General features: G+C 38.3%; 1 protein-coding gene across 2 annotated transcripts in view; it reads left to right on the plus strand.

The window, feature by feature from the left end:
• The window catches only part of PLA2G4A (phospholipase A2 group IVA), a 140,555-nt gene that overhangs the window by 94,915 nt on the left and 32,977 nt on the right, over nt 1–12,663 (plus strand). For both annotated transcript variants that reach the window (XM_007523792.3, XM_060197867.1), the window contains 2 exons: nt 6,433–6,655; nt 7,377–7,491. In XM_007523792.3, the coding sequence (XP_007523854.1) occupies nt 6,433–6,655; nt 7,377–7,491 (338 nt within the window). The remainder of the gene's footprint in view (nt 1–6,432; nt 6,656–7,376; nt 7,492–12,663) is intronic.

The raw sequence follows: 12,663 nt of genomic DNA on the forward strand, positions 1-12,663 counted from the left end.
TTATTATTGTTGTCGTCATTGTTGGATAGGACAGAGAGAAATGGAGAGAGGAAGGGAAGACAGAGAGGGGGAGAGAAAGACAGACACCTGCAGACCTGCTTCACCACCTGTGAAGCGACTCCCCTGCAGGTGGGGAAACTGCCGTCTTTCAAGTTTCTCCTCTCACGTCTCTCTTTCTTTCTCTGTAAACCATCCTCAAGGTTTCAGTACTCTGGATGGACAGAGAGACACAAAAAAGGGAAAGACACTTCAGCACTGAAGGTTCCTCCAAGGGGACCTGAACTCAGTTTCATGCCCTTTTAAAAATATTTATTTTGGGGGGATGGATAGTTTCACACCTGGTTGAGTTCACATGTCACAATGTGCAAGGACCTAGTTTCGAGCCCCTGGTCCCTACTTGCAGGGGGAAAGCTTTACGAGTGGTGAAGCAGTGCTACAGGTGTTTCTCTCCCTCTCTGTCTCCCCCTTCCCTCTCGATTTCTGGTTATCTTTAGCAAATAAAAAAATAAAAAAATGAAAAAAACACATTTGTAGGGCTCAAACCCAGGTCCTTGTGCACTGTAATGTGTGCGCTCAACCAAGTGCGCCACACCCGCCCCCCCCCCCCCATATTTATTTTTTATGAGGGAGAGAGGGAGGGAGAAGGAGAAAGAGAAGGAAAGCACCAAACCAGAGTACTACTTAGTTCTAGCATATGCGGTGCCTGAAATTGAACCTTGGGGTCACAGGTTTGCAAATCTTGTGCCCTACCACTGAGTCATTTCCCAGATCCCTTTTGTTTTATTCCATCCTCTCTGATAGCTTTCTTCTCCATATGACTTTACTACCTCCACTGGTTTTCTCCTTAGTATGAGCATGCCTCCAGGACTTCCCTTTGTTTAATTATACTGGCATGCCTTCCCTTGGTAATTTCAGCAACTCCTACCAACTCAGTTTTTGCCATTAATAATAGAAGAAACTCTAGAATGTCTCCAAAGTTATTAGAACTGGTAGGGAAAGAAGATGTTAATTGGCACTGTAAAGAAGCAACTAGAGAAGAGGATCAATTAAAAGATATCTCTAGAAGTTAAGGATAGGAAATGCTTCAAGAGATGAGAATGAGTATTGTAGTATCATTCAGATGCAATTAACATTATTATTTTACTGTTAAAAAATAATGAATATTTTAATAGAATGGAACATCTTTGAAAGACTTAGCGTATGTTGGGGGTGATATCACAAAGGTATGCAAAACAGACTCTCATGCCTAAGACTCTAAGGTCTCAGGTTCAATCCTCCACACCACCGTAAACCAGAGCTAATCAGTGCCTGGTAATAGTTAAATATGGTGAAGCAGGTCTGCAGGTGTCTCCCCCTCTCTGTCTTCCCCTCCTCTCTCCATTTCTCTCTGTCCTATCCAACAACAATGACATCAAGAATAACAATAATGACTACAACAATAAAACAATAAGGGAAACAAAAAGGAAAATAAATAAATATTTAAAAAAGAAAAATAATAATAATAAAATAAAAAGGAGGGAAGCTTATCTTAGAAAGGTTTTTGGAGATCTTCAGGGGTACTAAGTGAATGACTAAAGCAAACAAAAGGTACTTTTGATCATGAAATTGCAGCGAGTAAGTGAATAAAAAGTTTAAGGGAGGGCGGGGGTAGATAGCATGATGGTAGATAGCAAAGAGCCTCTCATGCCTGAGGTTCCAAAGTCCCAGGTTCAGTCCCCTGAACCACCATAAGCCAGAGCTGATAAATGTTCTGGTTAAAAGAAAAAAAAAAGTTTAAGGGTGGGAAAGTGAATATAAGTAGTAAGAATCATTTATTTTTCAAGAAAAGGAACATAGCACCTATTTATTTTGTTTTTAGAATTAAAGAGACTTGAAAATTTTTTGTTTTAATTGTTTATTTATTACCTTTTGTTGCCCTTGTTGTTGTTTTTTAATTGTTGTAGTTATTGATGTCGTCGTTGTTGGATAGGACAGAGAAAAATGGAGAGAGGAGAAGACAGAGAGGGGGAGAGAAAGACAGACACCTGCAGACCTGCTTCACTGCCTGTGAAGTGACTACCCTGCAGGTGGGGAGCCAGGAGCTGGAACCGGGATCCTTACAATGGTCCTTGGGCTTTGCACCACCTGCGCTTAACCCGCTGCGCTATCCCCCACCCCCAGCTCCTGAGACTTGAACATTTTTATAGAAGTCTAAAGTGAAGGAAATAGTGTAGAGGCATAGATGGAAGATGAAAGCTTAGCTGAAAAAGATTCAGTCATATATTGCACCACAGAAAAGTCTCTGGGGTAGGGGGCAGGAGTGAGTATTCAGGTCCTGGAAGATGATGGCAGAGGAGGGTCTACAGGGGGTTATACAGTTATATGGAAAACTGAGAATGTTACACATGTACAAACCACTGTATTCTACTGTCAACTGTAAATCATTAATCTCCCCAATAGAGAAATAAAGAGAGGGAGGGAGGAAGGGAGAGAAAGAGAGAGAGAGAGAGAAAGAGAGAGAAAGGTTCAGGCAGAAATTGGACAAGGTGAAAAGGAGAGCTGAGGCTGTTAACCATGGAGAGAAGAGACACTTCCTGAAGTGGAAGAAAAAGTGGTCAAAATGATTCACATTAACAATACTCTCTTGAAAAGTATGGGTGAGAAGGCAAAAAGTTCAAAGGAAGGAATTCTGAAAGACTTAAGAAAACAAATTACACCCTTGTGTAAATTTTTCTAGTCTGTTGATACATGAGCAGTACTTTGGCACAGATGAGGTAATATGGGAATCTCAAGAAGCTTTGGACCTCCCAAAAAGTTTTCTGTGGCCACAAAAGGTAATTTTATATAGGGGCAAAGCTCCCCTTGTACCTGCTTCTACCTTTATTTCTGAAATAATTTTTGGATGACAGTTGTTATTCATTAAATGTAGGTGTTAGTCAAGTGGGAGAACTGGTCAGAGTGCAGTAGAAGACTCATGACAGTAATCCTGTGTTCTCTTCCTTGGCATGCATCTCTTCCTTAATATAGATGCTCATTTGTCATGTAGTGAGAGATCTTTGGATAGTGGCCACCATGTTTGCATGGCATTGCCACCTTAAGAGAAGTGAAAACAGCTCAGCATCTCTAGATGATGGAGCCCACCTCATTACACATTAAACTGGGCTCTGAGAATAAGAACTTCCACTTGAACCATCTGAGGAATTCCTGGAACCTTGGGGAAAAAATGCAACAAATTGAAAATATGTTATCACTGATGAGGTGATGGGCTAAAATTCGAAACAAAAAAATTAAACTATGTAGTTCCTTAATCCTCATGCTTAATAAGCTAAGAGGAGAAACCAGTGGTGCATGGTGGTATTAGTGATTCTTGGTGATACGAGATGTAGCAAACTTAGTGCTCCCATAAGGAATGAAGCATATCCTAAATAGTTCCAAAGTGAATCTCCTTTGCAATTCAAGATGTTTTGTTGTACTGTTTTTGTGATGCTCTTATTTATTACCAGTGTCAATATACCAACATAGGCATAGCAGGATTAGGACTAGAATGTTGGATCAATGTTGAACTGAATGAATCAGTAAATAGACCTTGGAGTATCATTAGAAAATGAATAGACTCTTATCTCTCAAGTGATCTAAGATGTCATTTTTGTAGTTATTTGGTGGTGATACCTGACTTATGTTTAAAGTATCTGATTTACCTTTCTTATGTACTTGTGAGAAATGCCATGGGTTAAGTTTGTGTTTAGTTTGTGTAAGAAAGTGTAATTTATTTCTTTAAAAAATTATCTGTATTTCTTGGATAGAAACAGCCAGAATCCGAGAGGGTAGGGTATGTGTGTGTGTGTGTGTGTGTGTGTGTGTGTGTGTGAGAGAGAGAGAGAGAGAGAGAGAGAGAGAGAGAGAGAGGAGAGAGAGAGAGAGAAGGGGGGAGACAGAGAGACACCTGCAACACTGCTTCACCACTCACAAAGCTTTCCTCCTGCAGGTGGGGACTGAGAGCTTGAATCCTGGTCCTTGTGCATTAAAGCATGTGCACTCAGCTAGGTGTGCCACCACCCAACCCATGTAAAATTTCCTTCCTTCCTTCCTTCCTTCCTTCCTTCCTTCCTTCCTTCCTTCCTTCCTTTCTTCCTTCCTTCTTTCCTTCCTTCCTTCTTTCTCTCTCTTTCTTTCTTTCTCTCCTTCCTTTCTTTTTTTTGTGGAACATGTCTTATCTTATATATCTGTCATCACACATGGCTCCTACAAGTGACATTAGAGACTCTGAATCCAAGAAAAGATTCTGATTTTATGTGAGCTGTGAATAGTTGAGTCTCTGAGGACTGAAACCTTATATAAAAAGCTTGCAAATATAAAGCCTTTTAGGGGAGAAAACAAATTTTAAATTCTAGTTCTTTTTTATTATTAAACTATGAATATGGTGTCTAAATCCATTAATCCTTTCTTTCCTCATCTTAAAAACAAAAGAGTTGAACGTCATTCCACGTTTTCAAGATACTTCTGAGCTCAGGTCTAGAACACACAGCTTAGGAGGTCTAGAACATAGAAGAGACTCATAAAATCGTATTTTTCTTTCTCTTTTTTTAAAAAATGTATTTTTTTTGCATAAAGACAGAGGGAAATTAAGAGGGGAGGGGAAATAGATAGGAAGAGAGAAAGATACACACCTGCAACACTGCTTACCCCCTGCAGGTGGGGACCGAGGATCTGAATTTGTGCATGGTAACATGAGTGTTCTGTAGGGTGTGCCATTTAGCTATTTATTTCCCCTCTCAGGAAAGAACACAACACAAGACATTGTGGTAGGCACTTTGATTTGAATACCAACGAAACAACACATTAGCTTATATGCTACTTCCAGAAAGAGAAAGCCAAAACCAAGTCCTGTCACTTATAGGTGGAATTTAAAAATAAAGGACACTCAGGGAGGACATAAAGTGAAACTTGGAGTGGGTCTGGCCTATTGCACCAAAGCAAAGGACCCTAGGGTAAGTGGGAAGGGGACAAGATGAAAGGGCGTAAGGGTCCTAGTGTGTCTCCTAGACACCAATCAAGAAGAGATGAGAGGCTATGCCTGTGTGTTAAAGACTATATTATAAACCATTAACCTCCCTATAATAATAAACTTATGTGCTATTTCCTTTATTGATTGAAGTAGAATATTTCCCTAGTTTTATTTTATTTATTTGTTTTGATCAGTGCACAACTGAGCTCTCTGGCTTATGGTGGCACTGGGAATTGAAGCTGGAACCTCTGAGCCTCCATCATAAGACCATTGCTCAAAGTACTGTGCTACCTCACTGGCCCTTTCATTTTATTTTGTTCTCCTGGTTCAATAAACTGTGCCAGTCAGATTCTCAGCATTTCTAATATTCAGGCAAAGAAATGAGTAAGCAAAGTTTTCCCTGAGGCAAGTCACAATTTACTAAGGACGACTGTTGAGTAAACTAGTAATTACTATGCAATACAAGATCCACAACAATACAAGAAATGTTAAGTTATAGGGATATGGGTAATAACTGAATGCCTATTGTCTAAATAGTAAATACCATGACACAGACTATTTCTAGTGCTAATAGAAGTGGCCAAGAAGCATCACAAGAAACTATTAGCATTGGGGCCAGAAGATAGCTCACTTTGTAAAGTACATGCCTTGCCATCGGTGTGGCCCGGGTGGGTTCAAGCCCTGGCACCAAATGGGAGTACCATGGCCCTAGGGGAAGGCTCTGGTACTGTGATGTCTCTGTCTCTACTGAAATAAAAAGAATAAAAATGCCGATGCAGCAATGGTGAAATCACATATGTGAGAGTTTCAGAGAGAGAGAGAGAGAGAAATTAAGAGAGAAAGCAAGAAGAGGAAAAGGAAGCATTAGCTTTAAAGAGCTAAAAGAGCTACACTTTTCCAGAATTTCACTTTTAGTAACATATGCCCAGAAATTTTGGGATTCCATCTTCTTGGCCAGTTGACAATTAAAAATACATTTAAGAAAATTAGGCATTCACTGTAGATTCCATAGCTCATTTCTACCAATTGCCATAACAAAATCAAATTACCAGATTGCTCCATTAGTATTGGATCCAGACACGTCGGTTCATGTGCATGATATAAATGTGTCATCCCTCTCTGATAGTTTGAATGAGCGTCCCATTTCTATAGATGAGACAGTAGGTGCTAGGCCTGGTCGGGCAGACAGCTGTTTATCTAGACTACACAGGGGAACTGGTGTTTTCTCAGATCCCTCCTTTGCTTGCTTGCACTGTAGACTTGATTCTTTCTGACTGATGCATTTCCTTTACATGGAATTAATACCTCCTATGAGACAGTGAAGCAAGTCAAATATTCCAACTCTTCCTTTGTTTTTATTATGGCAGAGAGTGCCTGCTTTTTCTTTCTTAGGAGATGACTATGTAATTTCCTCTAACTTCACTGGCTACTTTTTGTTTTCTTTATAGGTACATGTCAACCTTATATTCTCACCCTGATTTTCCAGAGAAAGGGCCAGCGGAGATTAATGAAGAACTAATGAAAAATGTTAGCCACAACCCTCTTTTACTCCTCACACCACAGAAAGTCAAGAGATACGTTGAGTCTTTATGGAAGAAGAAAAGTTCTGGGCAACCTGTCACCTTCACTGATATCTTTGGCATGTTAATAGGAGAAACACTAATTCACAATGTAAGCTCTGACTCTATGTAGACTGTGTAGAGGTGGTATTTTAAAAGACAAAATTGGACACAGTTTATAAAAAAAAAACAAAAAAAAAAAACACCAGTTGACTCCAGTGATCCTTTCAAGGCTGTTTTCCTGAGCACCAACTCATGCGAGGAGAACTCATTTCAAAGTAGTATTTCTCATTTGTCCTGCATATTGATTCTGATGCATAAGAAAATGTTCATGTGCTCTTTTTCTTTGGAAAAATATACACATTTTAATCCTCAACTGTTCACGTCCCCCCAAATGGTAATCTTTGTAGATAAAGAGGGAAAGACAAGTAATTTTTTTTAAGTAGAAGAAAAATGAAATTTGGAGAAAGACAAGGAGATGGATTGCACGAAACAAATACCATTGATACATGCTGTGCTGTAATAGTTCAACAGTAGAGTCCATGCCAGGGAATAGGGTGTTGAAAGTCTTTCTAGATCCCAGAAGTACCGAATCATTCTCTAGTGCAATTGCAGACACAGTCCCTAGAGTTACAGCCATTTGTAGGATGAAAATAATTCTTTACCTAGAGCTCACTTTTTGTGGTTTATTTAGAATCCAAAGACTTCTAGAACCGTTAAGACATTTTGCTTTGTAAATAAAGTGTGCCTTGTTCAGAGGTTCTATTTGAAATAATCATCTCCATCTATTTGTCTGTTGTTTAAAACCCTGTTTCTCCTACTTCTATGGACAGAGAATGAATATAACCTTGAGTAGTTTGAAGGAAAAAGTCAACACTGGACAGTGTCCATTACCTCTTTTCACCTGTCTTCATGTCAAACCTGATGTGTCAGAGCTGATGTTTGCAGGTATGTGATTTCCTCTTTCACAACAGCTCCTGCAACCTCTAGAGGAAAGTTTCTAATCATTCTTTAAATAACTTTTTTTATTGTTTTTTTTTGTTTTTCTCTTTTATGCTTTTCTCCCTTTCTCTTCTCCTAATATCCCTCCTTCCTTCTATTTTTTTCTGTTTCTCTTTCCTTTTATTCTGTCCTTCTTTCCTTCCATCAGAATTGAGTAAAGCATGTACTCTACCACTGAGATGCATGCCCAACCTGCCAATGAGTTTCTTTAAAGAAAGGTTATGTCCTGAAACATTAGAAAAAAGTGAAAATAATAAACTAGATGGTGATTTTGAGAATATTCTCTGAAGGTACTACTGAGACTTTATTTAAAGTATTCAAGTAATCTTAAAAGGTTTAAGTCATGAACATAATCACATAATCAGTAATTTAATTTTGATTACTCACCTTCCTAAGACTTTTCACAAAATAGTGACATATATGGTGCTTTCAGGTAGCAGAGTCTGTTGCTGATGATATATTTTCATTAAATTGAGTAATGTGATATACCTTTGACACTCAAAGTACTATTGTAATCTTTATAATACAGCCCCTAAAGGTACTATACTTATGGCAGCTAGTAAGTAAAATGCCATCATGTTCTGTTAAATTCCCAAGGTAAACACTTGTTTCTGTAGTTATGCTTCTCACTGACTGTTCCTTTTCTTTCTTTTTCTCTTTACTTTATTAGGAAATCATGATTTATAGGACACATGGGTCCTATGGGTACATCCTTCTATGACAGCTGTTTGTACACTGATCCCATCACCAACTTAGGTTTTTATACATCACTGTGCTTTGGGTCCCAGTGCCTACTCAGCTCCTCCCCATCCCTGCCCCCATCCTTGACCTTGCTTCAGCAGACCACATCCAGTCTAAGTTTCACCATGTGCTTTGCCCTTCCCTCCTTGGGGTGGCCTAGTAGTGACCCAACAGGCCATTATTAGTGAGCCCGTCTTTTGCCTTTATCCAGATTTTGTAGTCCTTTCTTTATCTAATGAGCTTAGACTTTCTCCTACTTTTTGAAATGTTGAGTGTCATTTGTTCTATCCTAACTGGTATTCGTTTTATGAGGTCTGGCCTCAAGTTAGGGATGAAATAGATCTAGAGTGGTACTATGGTCTAAGGTAACCTTAAGTTTTAGTGCATTTACTTGTTTGCTGAGTCTAATAAAGGTTGTCATAGGGACAAATATTGTCCATAGATATATGTATGTATATATATATATATATATATATATATATATATACTCTTGGCCAATTGTATACAGTGCTGCTGCTTAACATTATCAAGGGGTGACAAGAATACTGATGTTGTCAGAAGAGATTAGGAGATATATCGTACTTATTTTCTTTTGTGTAGTTAGTTAAGTAGATAGAGTGATTGAGGGAAGTGAAGCCGGGGTTAGGAGAGGAGAATGTCCTAAGTAGGCCTAAGTAGCAAATATTTGATTAGACAATTTATGGTGCCTTCTTTAGGCCTTTCTACTTGTACAATGTACTATTAAGCACTTTTACTTTGAGGTTTATAGTTGCCCCTGACTTATGGATATCTGTATACATGTACCCAGTCCCCTAGGCCCTAGCCTATATCTAGGGTCTATAACTTTGGTTTGAGAGTAAGCCATTTGAAATGGAATTAGGTGGTCCCATGTGTTAGGAAAGGTCTCACCAAATTATTGGAACTGGGAGGTTGACATCTCAGGTTTAGTGTCTCTGGGAGGTTGACATCTCAGGTTTAGTGTCTCTGGAAAGGGCAGTGGCAGCATAACATGGCCTGGTGACACTGGTTGCACTGATTTAGTTGAGCTCAGCAGAGACAGTATAATAGAGTAGGGGACCAAGAGGAGAGGCATCAAGAAATGTAAGCAAAGTCCCAGAGGTTCCAGGACTGGGAGACATACGGATTTAAGGAGAATGGAGAAGGTTCTTTGCTGTCTAATAGTTTTCTTAGTTGTTGTTTTGATTGTTGGAGAATTTTCACAGTGGCAACTCTTCATTATGGCTGCTCAGTCAGTAGCCATGCTCAAATAAAACCTTCTTGAAACAGTAAGCAATAAGTCATATTTTATGGAGTGAATATTTTAGACTCACCTAGAATGCAAAAAGGCAGTGTTATGTTCAATGAGTGATCTTCAGACCTGAATGTATCATATTTGGAACTTTCTGCTCAACTATGATTTTGTTATGAACTAAGAGGTACACCAGTAACCTTCATTGTGAAACGCCCATGATAAGGAGGGTTAAGCTGTTTCTTTCAACAGAGTTGGACAAAGCCATCAAACATTAGCTGTGTGGATGTAAGACATCCAAAAGTGTATAATATGAAGACTCAAGTAGTTTATTTTAGAAAAAAATAAATAAATTTGAGAGGAAAACATGAAGATTTGTTTATGCTTTATTATTTAAAATTTTGCTTAAATTGTAAGTGACATTTAGAAAGAAGTTCAGTTATTATTACCTGAATTATATTTTAGAAGGTCCAAGAATCGAATGATCTTGACTTACAAAAGTTTTATCAAAAGCCTTACTTCGGTAATATCAGAAATTAATTTTTCTTCCTCAATTGATTTAAACAACTTTCTTTTTGAAGATATTAGTCAAATAAGCATTCATTGTTTAAGTTGTTAAATATTTTTTACTCCTCTACTTTACTACCTAGCTGAAATCATTAAACACTTTCATTGTGAAATTTCCATTGATCAGTAGATTGCCTATACTAAGCTTACTATGTGAGCTAAATATTATGTAATGTTCTTTGATGGACACTATTGGAGTAAAAATACAGCACTCTTTCCCGAGGAAGTTTTATTCCCATAAAATAAGACAAACCATGAAGTCATACAGTTATACCTGTAGTTCTGTAGTGTTTAGAGCTGACATAGTGTAAAGTATAGCGACTTAGTATAATTATAAGAAAGACTTCATATGGGTGAGAGATTTTATGAGTGATAGAGGTCAGATTCAAGCTGAACTGTGAGAGATAAGTAGAGGTAAAAAGGTTTCTTTCTGTAAACAGTATGAGAGAATGCTCAGAAGAGAAACCAGAGGTATTTTTGAAAGATCAGTAGTGAAAAAGAAACTAGTCTTAGACTCATGCATGCACCATGAAGAGAATGGTGTATTTGGAAAAAAAAAAAAAATATATATATATATATATATATATATATATTAATGCCATCTTACAGAAAGATCTGAATCATTCATATTTAATGATGATGATAAAGGAAACATTTGATGTTTTGGGGAAGGGAAAAAAAAACATTAGGTAGTGTTTGGATTATTTTAGTGACTCATACGGGTAGTTTAGCCAGGAAAGAAACTGGAAGCAGTGATAGCACTGTGTTTGTGTAATGAAGCCATGGAGCCAGGGTGATCCTGATAAGGAAAGGGAGAAGATGGATCTGAGCAATTTAAAGGTTACTCATGAAATGTGGCCATGGATAATTTTGTGTGAGTGGTTTTGGTTCAAAGACATTTTTTCCCCCTGAACTGTAGTAGTGTGCTTTACAGAAACAGGTAAGCTAGACTGGAAGGCAATGTGGTGAGTTCCTTTCTTAGAATGTACGGTCAGATTTGATGGCAGCATGCCCAAATGCAAATGCACAAGTCAGAAATGCACTGGTGCAGGAGAGAGGTTCAAATTGGAAATGTGCAAGTCAACAGCGGAGGAATAAAAAGATATTAACATGGTAAATTTTTCAGTAAGGGGTAATTGAAGAGCAAACTGTACCTCTTGAGCACATCTGTAATAACTGTGATTATAACCCATAACATTGATAAAGCGGTTTCTACAGAAGTGGGAACCAGGAAGTTATATTTCAGAATCTTTGGTCACGATGAGAACCTAGTAATACAGAGATTATCCTTCTGATTTCTGACTTACTGCTAGTCATGTCTCACTAACTGCTTGTAAGTTATTAGAAAAAACAAACCACTCTGCTACAGATCCGTGCCACTTGACTTTGATTTGAAATGAATGTTAATGTGAGCTCATAACAACTGTGATCTCATCACTTTCTTCATGAAAGCAGAATACTCTATCATTGAGACAACAATAGGTATATAATAATAGTTCCTTTTCCCAAATTTTGAGGATAGGTATATATATATATATTTTTTTTTTAATTAATTAATTTATTTATTTATTTTCCCTTTTGTTACCCTTGTTTTTTATTGTTGTTATTGATGTCGTCATTGCTGGATAGGACAGAGAGTAAATGGAGGGAGGAGGGAAATACAGAGAGGGGGGTAGAGAAATATAGACACCTGCAGACTTGCTTCACCACTTGTGAAGCGACTCCTCTGCAGGTGGGGAGCCAGGGGCTCGAACTGGGATCTTTATGCTGGTCCTTCTGCTTTGCACCATGTGCGCTTAATCCAGTGCGCTACCTGAGGGTAGGTATTTTGAATTAAGAATATCTTAGGCTTTAGAGTTCAAAATGTATTTATTTTTATTATCTTTATTTGCTTATTGGATAGAAACAGCCAGAAATTGAGAGAAGAGGGGAGACAGAGAGGGAGAGAGGCAGAGTGATACCTGCAGCCCTGCTTCACCACTCGTGAAGCTTTCCCCCTGCAGGTGGAGGCCCGGGGCTCAAACCCTGGTCCTTGTGCTTTGTAACAAGTGCGCTCAACCAGGTGCACCGCCACCCAGCCCCCCCCATTATTTACATAGCAGTTTACATAACACCTTACTCAAGTCTTAAAATCAAACAGAGTGATATCTCCAGTAGAATGTATCAGTATTCAGACTGAGTGGGATAAATACAAATTAAGCCTCACATTACTTCTATGATATTAAAATCAAGAAGGTGAGGATTGTGGGTTGCAAGTATAGAAAATGGGAGTCGTAAATATGGACTGTTTTTAGAATATATTTATATTTAGAGAAATATTGGAGATGACTACAGCCAGGGGATATATGAAATATAGTAGTGGTTACCGTTTATTGTATGATTCATATGACATGCTCTCTTTAGTGTTTAACTCATTAAACCATCACATAAACCCTCAAAGCAGCACACTGATTTTATAGATAATTTTACAGATTAGGGAACTAGCATACACACACACACACACACACACACACACACACACACAGAGACAGACAGACAGACAGACACCCATAAATGCAAAT

This window comes from Erinaceus europaeus, chromosome 9 (genome assembly GCF_950295315.1).
Source record: "Erinaceus europaeus chromosome 9, mEriEur2.1, whole genome shotgun sequence".
Classification (NCBI taxonomy): domain Eukaryota; kingdom Metazoa; phylum Chordata; class Mammalia; order Eulipotyphla; family Erinaceidae; genus Erinaceus; species Erinaceus europaeus.